The 24977-nt window shown below is 48.9% G+C and overlaps 1 protein-coding gene across 5 annotated transcripts in view; it reads right to left on the minus strand.

Moving 5' to 3' along the window:
- Positions 1-3561: 3561 nt before the first annotated feature.
- AREL1 (apoptosis resistant E3 ubiquitin protein ligase 1) overlaps positions 3562-24977 on the minus strand; it is a 39756-nt gene continuing 18340 nt past the window's right edge. For 4 of the 5 annotated variants that reach the window (XM_058835645.1, XM_058835638.1, XM_058835621.1 and 1 more), the window contains 3 exons: positions 24805-24894; positions 23655-23830; positions 20358-23480 (listed from right to left, as the gene is read on the minus strand). In XM_058835645.1, the coding sequence (XP_058691628.1) occupies positions 23378-23480; positions 23655-23830; positions 24805-24894 (369 nt within the window). In that variant the 3' untranslated portion in view covers positions 20358-23377. Of the gene's footprint in view, positions 5103-20357; positions 23481-23654; positions 23831-24804; positions 24895-24977 lie in introns of those variants that run through there. The other variant, XR_009277255.1, reaches the window with a different exon arrangement.

A 24977-nucleotide genomic window follows, 5' to 3' on the forward strand; every position in this document is an offset into this window, starting at 1 on the left:
AGCCCGCCCCGACGCCCGGCCCGCAGCCACCCGCCGGGCCCCGACGCAGCTGGGAATGCTCAAGAAAGGGACCCCGGCTTTGGGAGCACGGAGCAGAAGACACGGATGCCAGAAGAATACACCGCTGCCCCTCAGCATCTGGGGACTTCTGGAGCAGCATCAGCACCGCTAGCCCTCTCGCTGCTCTGGATTGCATCTACCAGGAGAAAGGCACGGCAATGAGAAGAGTCTTGTTGGCTATCCCACACTGGCTCCAGAGCTCTTATATCTTCTCGGCTCCATTCAGGGCTTTATAATCTTCCTTGTATAAGTTCAGACTAGAAAAGGACCCCCTCTAAACTCCAGGTCCTGTCAGGAGACATATTCCAGGAGCCTAGAGTAGATGTCCATTCTTCTCCCCATCTGCATCTGCCTGAGTACCAAGAGGTCGAGGGAGGACTTAAAATGACTGCTTTGTTTTATATGCACTGAGAAAGACTGAGAGAAGAGTAGGAGGAGGGAGAACAGGGGCACAAATCCTCTTTCAGCCACACACATCAGCTTGACCTTGTGCTCTGCCACATCTCTACAGATCTCTGCTGCTCTTGGCCATCTTGGGCAAAGAGCAAATCCTCCCACTGGAGTGCAGACACTGTCCTTTATTTGGGGTGGGCTCATTCCAACCACAGAAGCATTGGTTACCTTAGTGGGTGACTAAAGGCCTCCTGCTGCATCTCTACATACAAAGAGACAGATTAGGGCACTGCAAATGCTCACAGGAAGGAGATACTCACTGAGATTCTGCCCCTGCAGTGGTCCTGTGGTGACCTCGAGTGCAGCAGCTGGATGTCTGCAGGAGAGCACAAGGAACTCTGCGTGTGCACAGAGTGATCCTTTGGGTACACCTTTGCATCTTTCAGCAGCTCACAGGGTAGGGGCTCCTTCAGCCAGCTGCTGCAGCTCAGCCACTGGGTTTAAAAGGCAAATTTTCATATCAAAACATGATTTTATCTAATTTCTTTTGTCCCTTTTGAAGTGTGGGGTGACTGCAACGTAGGACTACTGTCTCCTCTTCTGTGCCCACTGCACCCCCAACATGTTACAGCCCCATTCAACTGATGCTCCTCTCCCTTCAGCCTCTCCTACTACAGGTGCTGCCTTTCCTGGTCCTCACCAAGCTGTCTGCTTTCCAACAGTTTTGTGGCAGAGGGGCCTGTCCAGCTCCCCCAGTTCTATCTCTCCAGCCTCCAGCAGCTGTGCTCCTAAAGCCTCTCCTACTTGAAACCAGTGGCTCCATCTCCCTTCTTCTCATTGCCCCTCGACTTTCAGGCTCTCTCAGACGACAGCCACCCCCTTTTGGGATGGGAGCACTGCTGCCTACCCTCTAGTGTGCAGGGGAGCTGGGAAAAGAGCAAAAGCACAGTGAATGAATCCTCCTGAAAGCATGCTGGGTTTGGAGTGCGGCAGAACCTCAGCACATCACTTGTGGCTGGGGATGGCAAGTGAGGGAGATGGGAGGTAACTTCACAGGTGAGCAAGTGTCACCAGAATAATGGGCAGACTGGGTTCAGGCTTCACCTTGGTGCTGGCAGCTGGCTTACAGAGCAGCAGAAATGCCAGAGGGTGCTTTGGCACTTCCTGGGATGCAATCAGCTTGCCTCTCTGTCCTGTCTAGGGCAGAGACAGTCACAAGGCAGGAGTTTGCATGGCAGTGGATGTCATAAGCAATGCCCAGTAACAGTCATGGCTTGTTTCTTTGTTCTGAGGAAGAAGAATGTCCTTTCCATCCTCACCTAATTACTTTCTTATGCAGCAGTGGAAAGAATGCTTGTGCCTAAACCTGACACGAGAAAATTATCAATGCCATAAACAAAGCCATAAACAAAGCAGCCAAGAGCCAGGGTAGTGTTCAAAGCCAGAGCAGAAGACCCAAAGCAGGGGGCACAAGTGGATTCCTCCTTCCCAGAGGTGCTGGATCACCCCAGAGAAGAACACAACTTCAGCATTCCCAGGGGACAACATGTGCACAGGAGCCTGCACTTGGGGCACCAAGGGTAGTGGGGCTGCAGGAGCTTGTGCCTCCCTAATGGGGCTGAGTAACGAGATGTGCAAACCCAGCAGAGCCATCAACACCCCCCTGGCACCTCTTGCAGCCGCCCCTGGCTGCAGTGGAGCCTGGCCCAGAGAGTTGGCATCCCTTCTCAAATGAGCTTAGCTCCGTGTTTACAGTAACCCCCTGGAGCTGGACACTGAGCTCTTTGCAGCCTCACACATGCAAACACTCCTTAGCTTTTTCAGGGATATGCTGATGCCATTTGATCCCACAGAAGTGCTGCAGCAGAGCAGGGGCCAGCTGAGGGCAGTGGCCCCCAGTCCCCCAAGGGCTGTCTGGCACAAGGAGCTGAGGGCACAGAGGTTATGTGTAGGTGCTGTGTGGCTCGTATTTGGCCATTCCCAAAAACAAACCCATTGGAAAAGGGGAACAATGGGGGGTGTGGGGAGCCCTAATGCAGGTTGGGCTTCAGCATGCGGCACAGTGGGGGCTCAGCAGTCAAACATGAAATACCTCATTGCTCAGGAACTCGCACAGGCAGAGTGTGGATGGTTGGGCTGCTTGCTTCTGAGGTCAAGCCCGCACTTGGGAAGAGAAATCAGCAGCAGCAGAGTGAGGATCGGGCAATAAGCTGGCACGCAGGGTTTGACAGCCCAGCCCCAGCAGCAGGGAGCACAGGGCTCCTCTGGGGACATGACCTTCAGGCAGGCAGCTCAAAGTGCTTTTTACTGCCTTCACTTCCTTTAATTCACCATGTGGCTTTCTAGGCCACAGAAATGGCACCAGAGGAGAGTCTGGGTTGCAGCACCTCTGCAAGTCCATGCATTCTAGGGCCAGGGCACTGAGCTGAAAGACGCAGACCTGGCAGTCAATTCAGAAAGCAAGGGGCTCATCAGATCCTGCAGAGAAGAGCAAGTGTGGCCTGCATTGATGACACTTCTCACCTGGCCTGTCCATGGCAGAGAGGGTGGGGTGCTTGGGCAGCTGAGGATCAAAGGCACAGGGCCAGAGGCAGAGGGGCCAAGTGGGCTGTGACCTGGAGGGATGAGCATAAGTCACAGCATCTTGAGCCCTCTCAAAGGATAGGGAGAAGGGACTCTTCAAGACTGTGCTGATGGGGACCCCTCTGTGCTAGGCCCCCTCACACCTGCATTACCCCACCCATTGGGTCCACACCAGCTCTGCACAATTCTCTTGGGGCAGTAACACCTGGGAGCCATGCTTGGCTCATCAGTTGGTCCCCAGATGTGGCTCCTGGCACTGTATCCCTTCGATTAATTAGCCCCTTTTCTTCCTCTTCAGAAGGGTTCACAACCCACATGTGCTTCTTCCTCTGCTGTGAGCATACCCGTAACACACTGCAGATGGGACACATTCCATGGATGCAGAAGCTGCCTGCAGCTCCCACAGAGGAAGAAGGAGTGATCCCCTTGCTCAGGGCTCAAGGGCAGGGGAAGGTTGGCCAGCCTCACTGGCTTAAAAATTGGGGTGTGGAGCCAGCTTTGTAGAGGTACAACTCACAGCTTCTCTGAAAGGATCCATCTCACACCAGGAGGGAGAACAGGGCAGCTGTGGGGAGCTGGACAGAGAAACAATTTCAAGGCAGCAGTACAGAGAGAACTCTGGAGAGGATCTCTGTGACCATGGGCATCAAAGAGGCAGGAAAAGCAGCTTCTGAATTTGCAAACATAGACAGAAAATCCTCCATGGACAGTACTCCCACCCGTTGCCTTTGCCATGAGACGCACACAGCTCAGCACATTCGTATTTATGGCACCCAGGGACGTAGACATTCCCACCCAACAGACAAGGCACTACAGCCAGACACACAGCCTGGCCCTTCAGCCACCCCACACACTCTCAGTGCATCCCTCAGAGCCTTGGGGACATCTTGGCTTCTCCGTGGGAGGAGTCCACCAGCAGGCAGCTAAGAGCTGTGTAAGCAGTGTTTTGTTGCCAGAAAACAGAAGAGAAATTGTCCAGTTCTTTAGTCTAAAGCCAAGGTTTGCTGGTTTTATCATTCCTTCTGCTTCCATTTAACCAGGGCAATCTCTGAGATGGAGGCACAGACCAGGCAACTGGGTGTCCTACAACTGGATTTCTTGGTCGTGCTGTTGGCTAAGCATATGTCCATGCACTCCCAAGGGCTGAGACCACATGCTGAGGAAGAGGTTACAGGAGAAGACAAAGACATGCCACTAGGAGAAAAGACCTGGAGAGCAGAATCAGATGGCAGAACCCAAGGGATGGGAGTGCAGAGTGAGGCACAGAGGAGATTGCTGTGGGCTACTGCTGTAGAAAGGCCCTGGCTGGGCTGGCTGCAGAGCACAGCTGGTTCCTTATTTATCCATTACACTATTTAGAGCCCGTTTGGCAACTCCTTGGGAGAAAAAAGAATGCTCAGTTAGAATGTGACTCATGTAGAGCTACAGCAGCTCAAGACAGTCTGTCCATTTATAATTAATGAAGTCCTGTTTGAAATTATCTGACTGCAATCTTCCCTCTTCCCAAGAGGCTGGTCTGGCCTCTCTGCTTCTTCAATACCTGTGGCTGGAACTGCACATGGCAGGGAACAGGGCCTAAAAATCAGGAAAGCCAGATCATGCCCTAAGAGCAGAGAGGCTGCCCTGACCAGGAAATCCATTCCATCACATTCCCTGTGGAACAAGATTGCTCAGGACATCAGCTGGATGGGAGACTTCAGCTGTTCCACTCATTTGTCAGCTGTCCTCACTAAGGAGGGAAAGGGAAGAAGGAAGCAGAACATCTTGCCATCTTTTATAGGTTGTGACCCAAGAAGAGGGAGGTCAGGGCACTGCTGAAAACAGTGGAAAGGGCCCTGACAGTGTGAATTTCCATAACCTTCTCTTCCCCTTTTCACTGGGGTCTCAATGCCAGGAGGCTATTCCTGTGGCAGCTGTTGAGCATCCACAGACTGGAAGGGAACAGGGAAGCAGGAACTGCAGGTTGAGGGTATGCAGGGAGCCTGAAGTGCTTTCCTAAGTGAAAAGTCTCCCTTCCTGGTGTCTGGTACAACTTCACGGGCAGCACTTCTGAAAGAAACCACAACCTGTAGAAAATAGAAGAGATGCAAACCAGTTGATCCAGCAATGTGGACAGAAGAAACCAGGCAATGCCCAGACTATGACGAAGAAGTCCTTCCTGAGAAATTCCTCCCATGCTGAACTTCTTAACAACAAAGAGATTACAAAAAACCAAACTTGAATCAAACTTCAAATTCTACAGGGTGCTTGCAACTGACGTAGTTTCATTCCTACTTCTCATTCAAAGCAATCTTCCTAAAAAGCAATAATTCATTTCCTTCAGGTTACTGTTCCTTCCTTAAGAACCTCATTGTGGCTGCCCAGGACATGGGGAATTTGGCCTTTTAAGTTCTTCAGCCCATCAGCTTCGCATAACAGAGTAAAACTGATGATGGTAGATCCTGAAATAAGAATGATTGGTGGGATGATGTTATATCTGCATATTAGTTTGATTACTCTGCCATACTGAGATTGCAGGCTCACACTCATCACAGGATTTTAGGTGCTTTCCTACCAGTTTGGGCACTGTAATCACTGTGTGAGCAGTGATCTCAGCTCATTACAACGCAGTGATTTCAAAGGGATGTTTAATAGCTTATTAATAAGTGAATCTTAGGGAACTGAAAAAAGTGGCAATTATTAGGTGGCATGTGTTAGAGCTTAAATAGTCATCACGCAACAGACTCGTGCATTGACACTTTACAGTCCCATTGGGTAATTATTGGGATTAGGCTGAGTACCTAATTTCCCAGCTATGACTTCACAGGCTGGGAATCCAGCTCTCCGGTGACATCACAGCTCCACAAGTCTCCCTCACTAGTTACCATGCTGACGACTGTCAGGTGGTGACTACATATAGGTGTGGCACACAGCCTTAAGAAAGGAGCCACACTCTTACAGGAAATAAGAATAATGATGAATGAGAGTCTAACAAGGAAATAAATGCATGTCAGCTGCAGAGAAGATGAGCAAAGCCCCCTTTCTTGCCATACCACATCAGGTCATAATCTTCTGAGAAACACAAGGAGCTGGAGATGGGGAAGCACTTCCCACTCAGACAGGGGCCGTGCCCGGCACAGAAGTAACATGATTAAAGAGATGGAATTTGTGATTCTCCTTCCTCTCCCAGAGGATTTTGGAGCTAAGGACAAAAGCAGGGACAGTATTCTCTGATGATGATGATTACCTCTGTGCTCAGCTCCAGCATGCATTTTCAGGCTATGCCTCTGCCTTCCCAGCCTCTCCCCATTTCAACCCATCTGAGCAGGCAAGGAAGACTTGCACAGCTCAAGCACAAAGCAGTGCCAACAGCACAGGTGGCCACCTGCCTTCTCTCCGGGCTGGCAAGCCCTGAGAGCAGAGGTGGCAGCCGAGGAAGGCAGCTGGCATCATCAGTGTGGGAGAGACCCTTTCCCTCCCTCCCAGAGCCAGGCCCTCTGCATCCCTGAACCAAGGGAAGCTCCTGGAGGGTGGCAGGACTGAAGGATTTGGGGAGCTCCTGATATTTCTGGGGAACATCCCTGCATCAGGTCAGAACTGCCTGCTCTGAGGCTGTGCAAGCTGGGCTGGTCTATGGGCAGCAGAGGACCAGGAGGAAGGTACACAGGGCTACAGAGCAGATGTTCTTCCCCAGCCAGGAGTGCAATCTGGGAGCAGATGAAAATTAAGCAACAAAATTAAGGACATGGGCGTGCTGAATGCTCCTGGCTGCGCACAAAGCATGGCCAGGGACACCCCAGGTGGTAGGAAAAGTGCTGTCTCTGGGGACCCCTCTCGATGCCACTTTGGTTCCTTGTTCCATGAGGAGAAGGGACCCTGGCCTGAGTCACCCCAATTTTGCTGTGCACATTCAGCAAAGGCAGCTGCTCCTATGGCAGGTTGCTCTCAGTCAGGCTTTGCTTCCCTGCAAGCCTGGCTGGATCTGTGGGAACTATGGAGGGTATGAACATCACTGACAAAAGCTTTAGGCTACACAAATCACCAAGAGGTAACAGTGGAGCTAAAATCCTATGTGAGAGCAAGTTTGGGGGTCTGGCGAGTAAAGCAAAGGGCTTGAGCATGGACCTCATGTCTGAGTTCACAGACACCATGTGTAACTGAGGTGGTGTGGTATCAGCACCTTGTGCCCTGCCTCATCCCCACCATCCACAAGCTTCCTGTCAGCCTGTACCTACGGCTGGCTTTCCTTCCCACACCAGAGAACTGCTGCTCCTCTTTGGTAGCCCACTGCTGCCACCAGTCCTTCCACTGGGACTGTGCTTCTCCCCAGCACAGCTTTCAGAAACCAGATCCAGGCCCAGCAAGACACCTTTCCCAGCCCAGAAGGAACACCTGATTTCAGGACAAAAGTCACGTGAAATTTGGCCCAAGGAAGCAGCTGCCCCACTTATTTCAGTTCCTATGGCAATGCCAGCAGGGAGAGACTCTGACCTGCAGTGCCTCCCAGACCACAAAGCTCCTGGGGATGTCAAGAGAAACCACAGAGGTTTCTCTTGAAAACAGAAACCAGTGGTGTGGCCAGCTCTAGCCCTGTGCCTCCTCACCAGGACAGATCCTCCCAAGGCCAATGCACCCCAGGGATGCATCTGTGTTACCCATACAAGCAGGGCAGCCTCTTCTGTGACAGCTCCAGTGCTGCTAAGCAGAGCCTGGGGGCTGAGGGATATTCCAGATTGCCCCTTTCTTCCCTCTCAGCCTGACTCTGAGTTGATGTGAACTACAGCTGACCTACAGCTCTCTGCCTCACCTGTCCCTGCCCTAGTATCCATATCCTATATGGCATCAGCTCCTTGGCCCCTGCTCAGTTCAAGCCTCCAGCTGGCTTTAGAGCCACTGCTAGAAACATTATAGCACACCTGTTCTTCAGATGAGGGTTTACAGCCAAGACTAGCACATCTGGATTGTAAAACAGACATTTGGAAGTTTATCAACATGTTTCCAAACAGTCTGAGTATGGCAGAAACTCTGTCTGGTTGCTTTAGTGGAGGAAGCAGCTGGGTTACGAGGATGGTTTGGTGCCCTTCTCACGCCCCATGCAGGTTGAGCTGAGCCTCTCCTCCCTCCCACCTTCCCCTAGAAACTGAACTGCCCCTTCCTGACACTAGTGGTCCAGGAAGCTGTGTCAGCAAGGCTCTAGGAAGGAAACAGGGAAGTGAAATCCAGTGCCCTTCCCACCCCAGAACCCGCTGACGCAGCTACACAAAGCCAAACATCTCCCAGAAACGCCACGTGCTCAGAGAATTGATTGTGAATCTGCACCATATGGGTTGGGAGGGAGTAACTGACTCCATCAGCTTGGTCCTGTGCAAAGCTCAGCTGCCAACAGACTCCAGGGCTTTTGCTCTCAGCAAAGTCTTGATCAGCAGCAGCACCAAGCTGCCACTAATGAGTTTGTCAGCGCTAAGCAGATCTAAAGGAGGAACATGGCCCACTGCCCTGAGTTGTTTCAAGTGTGCAGCCCGTCTCATCGTATTTGTTTCTCAGATGTGCAGCACTCACACCGATGCTAACAACAGACCTCCCACAGAAATGTTCAGTAACATACTCTACAGGTTTCTGTCTCTTTCCAGTCATCCCACACCAACAGAAACACAGCTGATACTTTGGGGTGTGAGTGACAGAGGCAAGAGACACAACCTGTAAAGCTGGTAGGGCAGTTCTACCCCCAGCATGCAGGAGAGCTTTGGTAATGTGGTGGTTGTTTCCCACAAGACCTTCAGATGGTCTGGGCCGAAGTTAATCAGCAGCTGATTAAAAATCCTCTCATCTCCTTCCATTTTGACAGTCCACCTGCAGGTGAAGGCAACATTCCTGTCCTGCAGTTCTGGCTACCTTACCATGCTCTCATCACCCCTGAAAGAAACCACTCTGCTACCATAGGGCTGAGCACTATTGGAGACCGCTGAGCCATTTGGAGACTGGGGCAAACATGGATTCTTTCATCAGCTTCACCCCAGTGAATATCTTCCCTCCCGCAGTCACATGCTCTCAATAATATTGAACTACCTCTTTAGAGTCACTAATTCAAAGTGGCTTCAAATTCAAGAGGATTTAGTGGAGGAGCCTGGGGAGAGATAAAGGTGTGAAGGTCAGGGGTGACCCCAAACCTTCAAACAGTGTACCTGTAGTGATGAAGATACAAATAAATTTCTACAGTGCTTTGCACTCAGCCAATTTCTTTGTCTTTATGTACCTGTGTAGAGCTCTCACATTAATTCAGGCATTTTCTCCTGCCCTTTGGTCTATGAAATATGGCAGGAGCAAACACCTGAATTAATGTGAGAGCTGTACACAGGTCACTGCTAAGGGGGAACCACCATGTTTATCTGCTCCTACCTCTGAGCACATATAACATTGTCTGAGGTCCATGCTAGGGTCCAATTCTACCACTGGATACTTCTTCCATGGGACTTGAGAACCCACAAAGTTGCTAGAAGGAATTCAGGTTGAAGCACTACAAGACATAACAGAGAACAGGTTGGAAAATAAGGGAAGGGGATTCAAGACACCATTTGGATCTTGCCAAGCAAAATTCCCTTTTGCTTCTGCATGTGTCAGTGCCTAATGTGTCAACCCTAATGCCCAGACCATTCCAGATGGTGTACTTTTACTGAGAGAGGAGGCAGTGTAGAATTCACATTTCTCATTAAATTGAGCTGGTCACCTCTAAGATTACAGGTCAATGAGTGTGTTGTCTCTTCCTCCCCCTGGACTATAAATCTGACCCCCACCCCAGGCCCTCCCTCCCTGAGGCAGGCAGGTCCTGCTCATGACAGCCAGTGCTTTGTTTAGCAGCTGAGCCAACACTTCCTCCCAAGGGAGAACATAACTCTGTAGAGGCAAAGGTCAAGTGTGCTCTTCCCAAAGCTGAGGATTTGCCTTTGCCACTTAATCCAGCTTGAGATCTCACAGCCAACACAGAGCTTCTCTCAAGCCTGGGAACTCAGCCTTTGTGGGCAGACGAAGGCAGGCTGTCCTGGCAGTGGAGATCATGCCCTGGTGCTCTCCCACATGCTCACAGACTGGTTGAGGTGGGATTTGACCTCTGGAGAAGGGCCCAGTCCCCTGCTCAGGCCAGGATGCTGGAGTCACATTCGATCGAGATTTTGAACCCCTCTGAGGATAGAGGCTCCACAGCCTCCCTGGGCAACTTGCTCCAGAATCATTAACTTTTCTGACCTCTAACACAGGTGGCCATCCACCAACTTTGCTGTAATGGGTTTGGTCACCATCAGAGAAGGTGGAGGTGCCCCTCTTGGGGATGTGACACCTGTAGACCCACACATGCTTTTAGCTGCACTTCCTGGCTCCTGTCCCGAGGGGCTCCCCAAGTTACAGGACCTTGGTCAAGAGGAGCCTGGAGCCTCATTCTCCCTGACCATGCAAACACAGTGATAACAGATTCGGCCCTTGCCATTTCCCGTTTCTTGCTTTCTGATCAAGATAACTGAAGAAGCAGGGGTGAGGAGCAGGGGACATCACTTGGGAGGAAGGCTTTTGCCTTTCAGAGTTGACTGCCTCTGAGATTTAGGAGGATTAACTCTTCAGCCCCTCCATAAATACCAGACTACCCCATGGCCACCCTCCCTACCAGCCCCTGCAGTCAGCACAGATCCATGAGAATCCCAGACCCACAAGCCTGTTTTCACAGGTCTGTGCCATTTTACCTCCTGGTGTTTTCTGGTTCTCATTATCTCTGCAGAGCTGATGACACTTAAGATATTTAATCTCCCTGGAGGCTTTCCCCGGCACTTTAAGTCTGACTTATGCAACACGCACTGATGTCCTGTTCACCCAAGCTCACCTCTGGCTTGTTAACACCCTGGCTGGCCAAGGACCCTTCCCTGCCTGCCAGCAGATCTGAACCAGGCTGAACCTCTGCACTCACCGGAGTTAAAGCTTTGGCAACTTTCTCCTTCTACCCCTTTCTCTTATTCTTCGATGGTCATTTATCGCAGCAGCCTCTTCCTACAGGGGACCCATGTCCACAGACCCAGATCTGCCCCTGCAGCTGCCAAGGAAATCCCAGGGGCAGGCACTGAACAAGGGCAAACCCAATTAGCAGCTGTCAGGTAACACTACCAATGACCTTAGCCTGGTTATGAACCCCAACTGCTGGGAGGGCACCACCAGCTTAGGATCCCTGCCCAGGCCATTGGGATGCTTCTGGCAGGGAACACAGCCTCTTTCCCAGCTTTGTGACTTCTGCTTTTGTTAGAAACCAGTTCAGAAACACAAGAGTTTGGGAACCAAACAGCTCTTAACACTTATCACTGCCTGCCCCCTGAGACAAATCTAATTCCAAAGTACAGCTACAGCACATGTATATCTGTTTGCAACACCTCATTGGAGGAATTAAAAAGTGACGATGATACTGTACTTGGGACATGATGACAACTGTTTCACCCAGCCAAACAAGACTGAGGCCAAGGCTGGTCCAGCCTACTAAATGGTGTTAGAGCTTCAGGCTGGGCCTGGTACCAAACACTACAGTGGAGCCCCTCTACATGGCCCCTGGACATCTTTGCATTTGCAGGCCTGGCAACCTTGCCAAGCTTTTCTCTACTATCCTGCTATTTCTTTTCAGTCTGTTTCTTGCTTCTTGTCCACACTGCCTGCAGAAGCTACTTTGCAGGAAGAAAGGTCATCTCTCATGAGCTGTCTGTGTTGTACTAATGTGAGGTGGGGTGAACAGCCTCTGCAGAGCAAACCTTCCACTTCTGCATTGTACTTGGATGCATCGACATCGCTTGTGTTATGGCAAGGGCCTGTCGTCTGTCCAAGCCAACCACCACCATCACACAGAGAGGAAGGCAACAGCGCTATAACCTGGATGCCCCACACATTCCCTCCAAGACCTTTGCAGTGCTCACATCCAGCCAGGCCCACCAGGGAGGCACATTGAATGAGGGCAGCTGGACAGGAGCCCTGCAAAACCAACCAAGCCTCCACATACTGGCCACTGAATTTGCATCTGAAGCCACTAACAAATGAGGTGAAGGAAAAGCCTGGAAGGGTGACCAAGCTTGGGTTTGAGTCCCAACTCCAGAGCAGCTGGTGCAGTCTGGCAGGCAGTCCACGACTCAGCTGTCCCCAGCACCCTTGCTGAGCTGGAACTTCTTCCAGTGTTCCCACAAGCCAAGTGTGCTGTTCCACCTCCTTGAACTCCTGCAGTCCCCACAATTGCAGATAGGGAAAGGACCCTCTGCCCCCCTCCCAAAGGAGACTTTATGCATCCAGGGTACAAGAAGGGGTAGTCGAGAGCAGCTGCTCAAAGTGGTTTGCAGTGATTCACCACAGCTGAATACCCTCAGCCCCTGGTCATGGACGCTGAGACCCCAACAAGACATCATCTAGAGCACTAGTGCTCCTCAGCTCTTGTCATGCTGTGAGCTTCCCTCATAACATGACTGCCCCTTCCCACTCTGCTTGCAGAGCTAGGGCAGGCTTTCTTCCAACTGGATGACATCCAGAGCCTCCACTGAGGTCCAGAGAAGGGAGCAGGAGGTGCTCCAAGGGGCTGGGAGAAGGGACACAGACCACAGCTCAGGGGGTTAAGGTGGCATTGCAAGAACCCAGTACCTGGGTGCTAGGGTGAGAGGTATCACAAGGTCAGATTTTCTATTGCTAAAACTTCAGAGATTTCTCTTTCCATCTGCCTTCCCACCATCTGCTGAGGCGACTACAAGGGAGAGGAGGTTTGCAAGGGTCACTCCTGGGCCAAAGCAGATGGAAAGGACCTGCTGCAAGCATTTTAATAGACATGGGCCAGACAGCTGCAGTATGCCCCCCAGCCCTGCTGACAGCTCACTGGATCATCCAGTGCACAGAGTACCACAGTGAAAGCTGGCTCACAACTGCACACACTGCCCCGGAGGCTTGCTTGCAATGACAAAGGGTCTGCAGCTGTACGAAGCAGTGAATTAACAAGCTGTTTAAGTCCTTCATTGGAGGCCTGAACAAACAGATGCTGCTAGGAGCTAGTCTCTCCCCCTCCTGGGGACCATCCTTCAGGTCAGAGATGTTTTTTCTTGGTGCTCTCTGAGGGGAAAAACCAGCAGAACCTTTGCTACCCAGAGCTCCAGGGCCTTCTCCTCTCCCTGTGCCTTTGAACCTTTTCCAAATTTCTCAGCTCTGCAGGCTTCCAGACCTGGCCTGCTGCAAACCTAATTAACTCTCTTGTTCATTTATGGTCTTTTGTCACTAAAGCGAGTAATTGGTGCACACAGGCAGCAGATCCTCATGTGCTCACATGCACTTGACTGCTCCCTTTGGTCTGCTGGGGAAGCCCTCTCCTGCTCACCAAGGGTGCCTGCAGTCCCTCTCTGTGGCCAGCCACTTCAGGATCATCTATGGAGAGCACGCTGCCTCCATTTCCAGCAAGCTCTCTCAGTACTTTTGCAATCAGAAGAGACAGTTCTTCTCAGGATGTGACACCTTTGAATTCAAGCAAGTCTAGACTGTGGACTGCACCTTAGCCCTTCTCCCTTGCCCTTGGGGTTTCTCATCATGTGCTGCTGTTTGCTTGCTTGCTCATGCACACACATGCACACTCAGGAGCCTGCAGCCCAGTGGGGTGGCACAGACCCCAGGCCTGGCAGGGTTGCTGCTGCCACAGTAATTTCTCCCTGCATTGGTACTCAGTCAAGTTTGCATACAGCCAGATGCATGTAAGAGCAACATGACCCCACTGCTCTTTTACCACCACCACCCTCTGTGTTCCCTCTTACCCCTGGCACCACAAGGATGGAGAACAGCAGAGAGAGGCAGGGCTCTTTCACAGGGGGATAGCTGGGCGGGATTATCCCAGGGCTCCTGGACCAAACAGACAGCTCTTCAGCCTTTGGAAACCTCCCTTGCCTCTGCTCCTTGGCCTTGTAGGGGTGGGGGAAGGGATCCCAATGAACATGTTTGTGCTGTTTTTCTTAATAGGGTGTTGTGTAACACAGAGGGAAGTGACTACACCGGGGACCCCAGCTGAGAACAGAGATTTTAATCCTGCTGCCCAGGAAAAACTTGGAAAAAATACCTACATCTGTTCTGTTGCATTAGGCTCATGGCTCAGAGGCTGACAGCTGACCCTGGCTGCTCATGATGCCAAGGTAGAGTCCCTGCCAAACAGTGCCAGGGTAAATTACCATGACTGATTAGTAAGGCAAAAGGCAGCCAGAGAAAACTGGGGAGAGTGCTCTTCCTGGACAGAAGGGAGAAGGCCAAGCCAGAGTTCATCAGAGTACTTCATCTTCTCCACTGCCATATTGGCAGAGAGGAAGGAGCAATAGTGGAAGAGAATAAGGCAGAGGATGAGATGCAGGGAGATGAATGAAGGTGAGGAGGCAGAAAAGAAATTACAGCTGCATCCACCTCTCCATGGGGCTCACCAAGGATGAGCCCTCCTTCTCCTCAAACCTATGCCAGGCTGAGACCACAGAGGACAAAAGGTACTCTTTTATCTACAAGCAGGCTTCACAGCTCAGGAAGGGCGTAGGGCAGGTGTTGGCCCCACAGAGCAGTGCACACTCCCTGCCATGAGTCTGCCAGCTCCAGGACATGTAAGAGCACAGGTGTGGGGCTCCCTGATGCAGCACCACAACACAGTTCTCTTCCAGGCTCAGGCCTTGTCATCACCCATACAACAATTCAGAGAGTGAAAAGGAAATTAGCTACCAAGCGAACAGAACAACAATACTGAAATTTGACTAACAGCAGACTCCTAGACACTCTGGAAACATGTCAAAGACTTCTTACCATATTTGGTGGAGCTCTACATTGATACATCCACTGGGAACACAGTAAGTGCTGTGCTGGGACCACACGGAAGGAGGAAGAGCCCGTTTTCCATGTATTCCCTCTTAGACACACAGCAGGGTGCTGAGAGTGGCCCTCCCCTATGGGAGAGGGGGTTTTCTGGAAAGACATTAACACCCAGTGTTGTGAAGGATTTGTCTGCTCCTTACTCATGTATTAAATTGGCTCAAGCCTAGTTAACACAATGACAGGATTAAAGCAGATTCTACCTTCTTCTTCCTACCTAGGGCCACCAGCTACCAAACACTCCTCCAGGTCAGCATCCAGCACAGGACAGTGGATAGCTTCAAGAAAAGCAGGAAAAAACCTCCTTTCTGACTTCTGTCTGTCAGAGACAGGCTTTGGCCCTGAAGCAGGAATGTTTATTTGCTTTAAATCTTATTTAGCCATGGATGTTTTCATTATCCACATGCATGTCACACTCTTATCTGCCCTTAGGAGGATAGGCAGGAAAGCTCATGCTTTCCTCAGTCCATATGTGGAGCAGACAGTTTTGATTAGCCACGTGCTTTTTTGCCTTTCAATCCCTGCTGGCTGTCACTTTGACCTTGTTCAACAAGACAAAGGCATGAGAAGCAGTGTGTTTCCTTCAGTCTCTTATAAACTTCAACACCACTATCTCATATCAAATTCTGTTCCTCTCCCCATCTTCATGGGCTACCTGTTCATGCAATCCTAAACCTCCAGCACTAAATGGAGCATTTAAGGATCAGGGATCCTGATGAGAAATGCAGTCAGAAAGTCCAGGTACCTTCTGACCCAGAAGCATTTCTGCACTTCCAAAAATGCCTCTTGAGTCCAACATCACCAGTCCCATGACTCTTTACCACCTTCCAACCCTCTGCTGTTGTTGACTGACCTGGTGCCTGCCTTTCCCTCTGCTCCTTACACTGCTGGGGAGCAGCTCTGTCAAAGTCAGAGTTCAGGCCTGAATTAGCTCCACAGCATCAAGTGCATTACACCTCAGTAATGTATTTGTTACACAGCTCCTCTGACATTCTGCCACTTCAAACTTGAAGCTCAGCCCTGCCCAGGAGGAGGAACCAGAGGGCATGAGGCACAGCAGAGACAACTCCTAGAAATACATTCTTAGAGCACTTTCCAAAGACACTGCCAAGAGGCTACTGACACTACTAACTGCAAAGTGTAAGGTTAGCTGGCCCAAGCCACCTCGACTCAAAAACAACCTGATGCAAAGACTATTCAAGGAAGGCACTGGCCTGTGCAGGGGCCACTTCAGGACAGTTGCCCCCCAGAGAGTGATAACAGGGTCCTTTTTCCTTCCTGTCCCTGGAGCTGCTGCACTGTTCCAGCCACTTACTGCAACTCATCCAAACTCATGTCAGCTTACACTCTCCCAGGTTCTCTGGAAAGCCTAGTGGTGCCTGTAGTTAATAAAAAAATCCATTATGCTGTAATGAATCCTAAAAAGAGAATATCAGCTCTTTCCACGCACCAGCTCAATTTTGATTTCCTGGTCCACACATTAAAACTCCCTCTCTCCTCACACACTGATGACTAACCTGTGTCTCAAAGCCTGAGGGAACACATCTAATCTGGTTAGTGTTACTGCTGTTGTTTGTTCATATTTAAGCACATTACTCTTACTAAGCTATTTGTGCTGGGTCTCCTGAGAGAATGCTGCAAGCTAATCATACATATGTAAATCCAACTTCCTTTCATGCATTTTAAATGTGTTGCCTGTTGGAAAACAAAAGGACAAAGGGAACTGGTGCAACAGGGACTTGTGCAGAACCAGCAGATGCTTTCTAGATGCTCACTTCTCACACACTCCAGTCTGGGGATTAGAAGCACAGCAAGTGACTCTACCAGCCAACTTCTTTGCTAGATTAAGAGGTCTGCTGAAGAAAAAAAAAAAAAAAAAAAAAACAACCAAAAAACAAAACACAAAACCACCACAAAAACAATAAAAAATAATAATAATAAAAAAAAACTAAACAAAAAGCCCCCAAAACAACAGACCCAGACAAGAGAGCTGAAGTTGGCCACTCTTAAAGGGAGCTACCGGTCCCCCTCTGGCGGCCAAGGAGCCGCAGTCAGGGTCTGGCGGCACACCAGGGCTGCCGCACGGCTGCTGCCTCTGCACCGAGGGAGCCACCCGAGCATCCCAGCGCCCGGGCAGAGGGGCTCGGCTAGGAAAGCTGCCGGGGAGCAAGGCTTCACAGCACGGAGCTGAGTCAGGGAGCAGGGCACACCTGGGGCTCCAGGGAGGATGTCATGGAAGTCTTCTAAACCCGAAAAGGTTCATTACAAGAACAGCCAGCAGCTGCCCAGCCCCTCCACCCTGACAGCCCTAGGACTATCTATATCTGAGCCCTCGGTTTTTAATAACAATACTGTGTAGCACATTCCCATCTTGAAACAAGGTCCCACTGTCATGGAGCTAAGCAACATCTGAACACAGAGTCCATAGGCTGTTTAGGATGGGGAGTAAAATGGAGAGAAAGAACAGAAGATGGACAGGAAACCAGTGAGCAGAAGGAAATAAGACAGCACTGCTCAGCATAGAAGAGAGCAGTCAGTGAGATGCTCCCAATGGGTGAGCACAAAGGCAACCATTCAGTGTCTTACTAGAAGACACCAAGGCAACATTTTTGGCCTATAATTTTTAGTTTCACCAATGTAGACAATTGCTACCAGTGTATTGCGTGTTGCTCCCAATATAAAAGGGCCCAGGAGGGAGAAGGCTGAATACCCCTGCTGACTGCTCTAGTCACAGACAAGAAGAGGCTGCCAATTTTCCCTAAGTGATGGTCTGAGTCTGTTCCACACCAGCACTACAGCCCTCTGCAAATTTGAGCTAGCTTCTATTCAGCAAGCCACTTCTTCAGACAAACCTGAAACCCCCACAGCTACTTTCATCATCCTCCAAGAGGACTGCTGGGAATTTTATATCCTTGCACTTCTTCACCCGCTGCTGTAAAAGCAGCACTATCTTATCTCAAGGCAACCTCACCCTTCAGCTACTGGAGCACAAGAAAGCCCCAAACAGCTGTTCCTTCTGGTAAGAGATGAGATTTCTAAAATTACTCAGAAAATTGCACGGGTTTACAGGCCTTCAGTATTATGTTAGCATAAATCCCTAAAATAAGGGGTGGGTATGGGCCAACATACAGCTTAGCAGAGAATTGCTTCAAGAGGGTGAGAAGAATTTTGTTTTGGCCATGCAGAGTCACTCTCCCCAAAACCACCTAACCTCAGTCTGGCCTTCACGTGCCTCAGCAAAAACTCTGGAGCAATCTTAGGCCAATTCCAGTTTCTCTATCCCTCATACATTGCAAGAGCTCCATTTCCTTTGTCTGTATTCATTGCAGCTTTATACCAAGGTGGAGAGGCTTGGCTTTCAGCCTCACTCCCCACTTCCAACCCTGTGTGCAACTGCCCACACTTCAACACACTTTGTAGCACAGCATTCCTGCAGAAGGGTAGCTGGAAGCGACTCATCAGGAATTTTGGGTGAACTTCAGCTACAGCTGTTTTGTTTTACTGCAAAGAAGTTACAGCAAATTATGTCTAAAAATGAACACATTTATGCAGTAACACCTCCTCTCCTACAATCAAGTTTCATGCTCTGGAAAGCAGAGATTAGTATCTCTCACACATTCAATGGAAAAACCAAGAAGAAGATTCTAAATCCTAGATTCTGCACTGTACAGCTGATGCCAAGACATGCTGAGGTTCTGGTCGTCTTAGCTTTTCCCACAAGTGTTTCCCTTTTAGAGTTCCTGTAAACACACATTCAAACTCTGTCTGTGCTCATGTGCCAGGTCAGTCAGACACAAGATGGTAGCAGAACAGCCCAAACCACACAAAATGTAGTAATTCACTATGGGAACCAGGAAATACAGCTTGGTTCAACTGACCCCAACTCAGCCATAACATTAGGAAAGAACGGATCTTATCCAAATCAAGCATCATTTCCCCATTTTCTCATTTAGGTATCTGAAGAAATTCATTCTCCGTGGTTCCACAACGGAGGCAAAGCAAGCTGAGCAGAGGAACTGAATGCACAAAAATCCATTTTCCCAAGCAGCACATCATGATACACCTCAGGTCAAGTGGCTGTGTACGGAATCAAGGATCCAATGATATCAACTCTGTGCTATTGCTGAATATACAAGCTGGGGCATGTGGGATTCCAGCATGAAGTGCATGGGCATGATTTCTCTCAGAGCCCCAACTCCATGCCAAGTGCCAGGATAAATGGAGGCTGTGGAGTCAGCAACAGGGCACTGTCACCAATCCAAGAAATCACAAGAAACTGGAGATCAGGATGGACAGCGTGAGCAGCCAGATGATATCATGCATCCTGTAAAGAGAGGCTGAAACTTTATAACTTACTTCATGCTAAAGTAATCCAGCATGCTGAGCTCTCTCCTTCACACCCAAACAGATAGTTTCTGAAAACTATAGGCTCAACTTCGCCCCCTTCATATGAATTGTACTGGTCATGGCATGTAAAGGTATGTCCACATGGCTTGCTGTGTATCATTTTGCTCATGCCAGGTTTGCTGGCAAAGTCACCCATCTTTTAGTACCCTGTGCCCCAACTCCAGCAGCTCTAGACTCACAACCTCTGCAATTTTCAGGGGACACTGGAACTTCAGTTTCTGTCTTCGTCACCACTGCTTTATGGAACCTCCCTCATCTGAGTGCAGCATAAGACAATTCTGTTGCCACAGGAGCTTTTAAGTAATACCATGACCCAACACAGTGTTAGAGGCAATCCCTAAGAATTGCATGCACCACTCACTCTCTTCTTTAGCCAGTGCTTATGGCCTGAAAGCCAGAATCAACACTAGATGCTGGTTTCACATGTGAGAACATCCACCTAAATATGTGGTTAAACACACACAGCCAGACAATGCTCTGCTGGCTGAGGACAGGTTAAATCTTGTACAGCCCAGGAAACAGTGTTTCATCCTTTTACAGGCAGAAATGCTAATAGACAGAGAATCACCTTGAAGAATCATCTCAAGTTTTAAAGTTATTATTTTAATCCTTAAGGTGTAAAGGACTCAAAAGCCCCCTCTTCTCCTGGCTTCACCTAATCTTGACAGTACTGTGAAGCACAAGTTCTACAAGCACCTGAAGCTCAGAGTCAGAGCGAGACAAAAAAAGTGATTGCACCAACTGCATTAATAATTTACCTAAGAGTCTTTAAAATTATTTCTAGCATTACAAGCTGCTTCATAGTATTTTCCAGCCTACCTGCAATGAGGCCTCGCAGTAGCCTGCAAGCCCCAGCACAGAGTCCTGCCTCTTCCCAAAAGCTCACAGGTCCTGGCTTCAGTCAGTCATCCTGAAAAGCTGCAGGTGGAGAACCATACCCTCCCCCCCTGCACCAGGCTTCTGCTAGACATCTGAAGATCTGGAGAGGCCTCTTGCCCATAGACATCACCAGTTTGATTCCCTCTGTAAATCCCAGAAAAATTGCTGAGCTGAGAAGGCAGCATTTTTAAAATATTTTATTTATTATACAAACTATTTACAAAATCAGCTACTACAACCACAGGCTTCCAAATTTTGGCTGAACTTTGCCAGAAATTCACCAGAGGGAAGTAGGATTTGACCTGTATCATTCACAGCTCCTGTTTTCTATAAACATGCAACATGGCCTGCAGAAGCAGGCTGAAGCCAGGCCCCCTGCACCTCAAAGCAGCTTCAGGAAACACAGAACCTAAGATGGTATCAGGATCCTAAGGATTTCTACAGAAGAGCCTCACTATTAAGTGGCAATAAATAAGGAGTAAAAAAGGAAAGTAATGAGCCTCTGCCAGAGGTAACATACAAGTAGGTGACCAAAGCACATCCCCATTGCCAGCACTAAGGGCAGCATTAAAAGTGACTGTACTGGGAAAGGGTGTAAAGCTAGAGATAACTTTAGAAATATTATGGTGGAACTCAAGAACATGGGGGCAGCCTGTGCAAACAGAGGGGATGGGTTTAGTTGACTAAGAGTACCCATCCCAATTCTTACTGCACTTGTGTTAAGAAGGAAGTCCTTGGCATCTTCACAGCTGTTGGGAAGTGTTGGGTGCTGGCTGCAATGAAATGAGAAGCATTAAGGAGCTCTTTCCAGTAGAAGTCCACTCACTGGTCAGCTACTTCATCCTCAGAATAAAAAAAGGCCAGCTCAAGAGAAGAAGGGAGAAGATTCCTGAGGAAGATGTCACTGTCAGAGCTGGCCCACAGCTACAGGACTGAAAACATCCTTAACCAGGTGAGGCTACATTATGGAAAAAATACCAAGCTATGCCTCCCAATAAGCTGGAGTTAAGCTGAACACCACCACCTCCTCTCAGTCCCTGGAGAAAGCACTGAAGCAGCGGCATGGTGAACACAGGAGCTGTAACTCTACTGACCATGGAAGCCACCTGCAGTATAAATAAAATGGTACCATACTCTCCACCCAGAAAAGGTCAGAACCTTGCAGAATGCATCCTGCACTAAAAAAGGGAGAACAGCCACTACTAATGTGATCTGTCAGAGCACAACAGTGGCAACTATCAAGCTGGCAGCCTCGCAGCACCTCGGTGCCAGTGAGAGAATGAATTCACAAGGCAAAGAAATCCCCCTGAGTAGTCTCAATGTTCAGCTGACTGCTTTTTGGCACCAAAATGGCTTATTTTTTTCTGTACAGAAGTAACACAGCCCAAGAATGACTAAGATGCTGCCTTTAAAAACATTTTATAGATGTAGAATATTTCCCACAAATTCCCAGTCAATTCCACTAAGCTATATTTGAAAAGCACACACAGTTAACTTAAAATATCCATACTGTGCTCAAGTCTGACCAGATCAGCCTGAGGACAGCAGAAGGGGACTGAAGAGGATGATGTGACATTTTATCCAATACAAGGTTCTAAAATTAGCTCAGGGATGCCAGTCTGAGAATCCATTCTGGAAGAAGTCCAGCAATTCCATAATCCAGTGAAAGCTTACACTGCAGGTAGTAGCAGTGCATTTCTCCCACTTTGACTCCTGCATGCCTTTGACTTACTTGTGGACTGTAGAAAGCAAGGATCTTGAGTTTTGCTTCACTGAAGAACTCATCAAGACTCCCAGATTCCCCTTCTCTTTACTTCCCTGGGAAGGGCTGAATGGATTGCCAACTACAACAGATCCCAATCATAAACTTACTTCTCATTCTGGTCTATCCACTCCTTTCCCCACAATCCAGACAATGGTGGATGCAAGCTGTTGAGTGACCACTTAAGTGAAATTCTAATTAACATTTTGTGCTGGAAAGCTAACAGCACTGAATGGAACATGTGGAAAGGAAAGAAGAAGAAAGATGGTAAGATTGGAAGGGCAGAAATCTAGCTGCTCTCCAGGCACCAGCAACTCCCTGGACACTCTGCCCAAAATGCAGTAGAGAAAGAGAAGCCTCAGGCTGTTGCATGATAGAGGTAGAAGCCAAGATCCTGTGGGATGCTGGGGTGGAGGTACCATGTTCTGCCCAGTACCATCATCCCAACAACAAATGCAAGCACAGTGCGCACTGTAGCTGCTTATTGATCTGCACATAACATACATACCCTGAAGGTGAATGTGGGATAGGCATTGGTGCTCAGCATTGAGGGATCACACTCATGCCCATACTTTCTCTCCTGAGGAAGGGAAAAGAAGGCAAGGGCATGGAATAGCTTCCTGTGCAACATCAACTGTCAGAAACATTCAATGGAGGAGAAACTCCTCTTCCAGTTCGTTTGCAGAGGCTAATTACCAGCCACTGCTGGAGAAGGGCGCTTCTGCTGCTGGGCCCTGGCGGAGGTAGTACAGGATCACTGTCAGGGCCAGCACTTGTGCTCCAGTTAGATTGTTTTCCTCTTTGGGTTACTCCCTCCAGTGGATACTGCCCTTTTTTCTCTGTGGCACAGGCAACAACAGCATCCAGAGCAAGATGGAGAGGGAGAACAGAAACCCTTCTGGGTCAGGTGCTGAGAGGATGGACAACTCTATTTTCCTCACAGATCATAGTGAAATATCAGGGAGCATCACTAGGGGAGTTGAGCCAAGGTAAAGGAAGTTACTAAGACTTCTTATGAGCCAAGGCTTCCAGCAGAGCTTCATGCTGGTCTTCCCTCTTCCTCCTAGAGAGCTACAGCAAAGGCAGCTCAGCAGATCTCCTGCACCTCAATGTAACTTCTGCTTATGAACTTCATCTTCTCACAGAAGGATGGGTATACAGGGTGCATGGAAATCAAGTGCAATATTTCCTTGACAAATGTGCCAGTTCTTTTGCTTTTTTCACATTGAACCAAAGGGAGAACGAGGAAAAGGGAAAAGATGAGCTCTCGATGACATATTTGGGATACAGAAAGGCCACATGACATCTGGATGACAAATTCCTTTACATGGAGTCTTTGCTCTGCCTTCACTGCCCAAGGGAAGGAGAACAAGCAGAGGATTGAACCTGGGTCTTGCCACAAAGAGCTGAGAGGCTAAATGGTCTCCTGGGAAAGGGAAATCACAGCATGCCAAATCCCTCACAACCCTCGCTGATAGCTAGCTGCAGCATCTTGTGCACTTCTTCATAGGAGTCATAAGTAGGGAGGCACAGCTGGTTAAAACTGTAAAACAAAAGAAAAATACCATTCAAACTAGGTCTGAGAGGGAACCATTCCCATTAGCTGACTTTAGATGGATTGACACAAGCATTACACACGACATTGTTTGCCCACAACTAGCTGGTGTCATTCCCAAAGGCACCATGGAGAAGGTTCCTACCGCCCCAGGATACTTGCCAGGTGTGGGCTGTTGGCAAAGTACTGTGAGTTGGAGCTGCAATGATCTGGAAAGATGGACAGAGTGCAGCAAACCCTCCTGGAGGCAGCTGAGAGGAACCAGTAGTGAACTGCAAAAGCCTGGCCAGCTCTTCCTGTGTGAAACTGGAGACCACAGTCCAAAACCACCTCATGACCTGTTACAAACCAAGAAAGGTAAACACAGGTCAGCCAAAGAAATCAAGCAAGCCTATTAGCAACTTGCAAGAATATTGGTAATTGCACTCACGAGTAAGTGTTCTATTAACAATCAGAATTCATTTGTTTTACCAGGGTGACACATAGAGGCAAGTATTACATAGCTCCTAATCTAAGTTAAGAGATGTCCCACACTACTGTCTCCCACCAATCCCTTCCCTTAAAGCAGAAAGGTTTCTTCTGCTTCTGCTCTCCCCACAGAGATTTTATTTTTAGAAGTACTTGCCTAGGCAATGAGATAGGTTTACAATGCAGAAAACGCATTTCCTTCTTACACTATGTTAATGTTTTGGTTTTTCACATCATCTGGTACTTCTTCAGGCAAGTGAAACCATCCCAGTGTTTACAAATTGAAAATACAAGTTTTGTCTCTTTTCATGTGGGGTGTTTTGGCAGCTTCCATTATTTTTCTAAACAAAGCTGCTACTATTCCCATACCCCTCCCACTGGGAAATGCAGAAAGGGATGAGAACCATTAGAGGGTACAAATTTAGGCTACTACATCAGTAGTACCACAGCACTGAACTCCAAACACTACATGTGGGCTGCAAGCATGTTTTTCAAGCATTTCTTAGAGATAAGTATATCACCATGAACATTTTCAGTAGCAGTAATTCCCACCAACTCCTCCTCACGCCCTGCTGAACTGTTCTTAATTAGAGCTTTGCTGGATTTTTTTAAAGAGACCACTGCTGACAATTTTTACTTGCTGGTATCTGATTAAGCATCACCTCTAGTCAGCCAGGCTGAAGGGATGTCTCTAGGGGGAAACATTATATCGTAATGTGTGCAGTCCTACCTGACCCCTGAATTTTTCAGTTAGCCGTTCTGAAAACCTAAATTCCAACCAATTCTGTTGTATTTGGGATAACTGGTTTTGACAAGCAAGGAGAAACCCTTTAATTTGATTTACCTTCTCACGGAAATGCCAAGATCCTCCTACCACTACAGCATGTGCCTTGAAGTCACAGACACTGATATCTCCAGTACCGCACATAAGCAGCTGGAAGGCAAGAAACTGCAGTCAGAAAGTCAGGTGCCCAGGAAACAAGGCAACAGCTACTGTGCACATTGCAGATGTTTAAA

This window comes from Poecile atricapillus, chromosome 1 (assembly GCF_030490865.1).
Source record: "Poecile atricapillus isolate bPoeAtr1 chromosome 1, bPoeAtr1.hap1, whole genome shotgun sequence".
Taxonomy (NCBI): Eukaryota; Metazoa; Chordata; class Aves; order Passeriformes; family Paridae; genus Poecile; species Poecile atricapillus.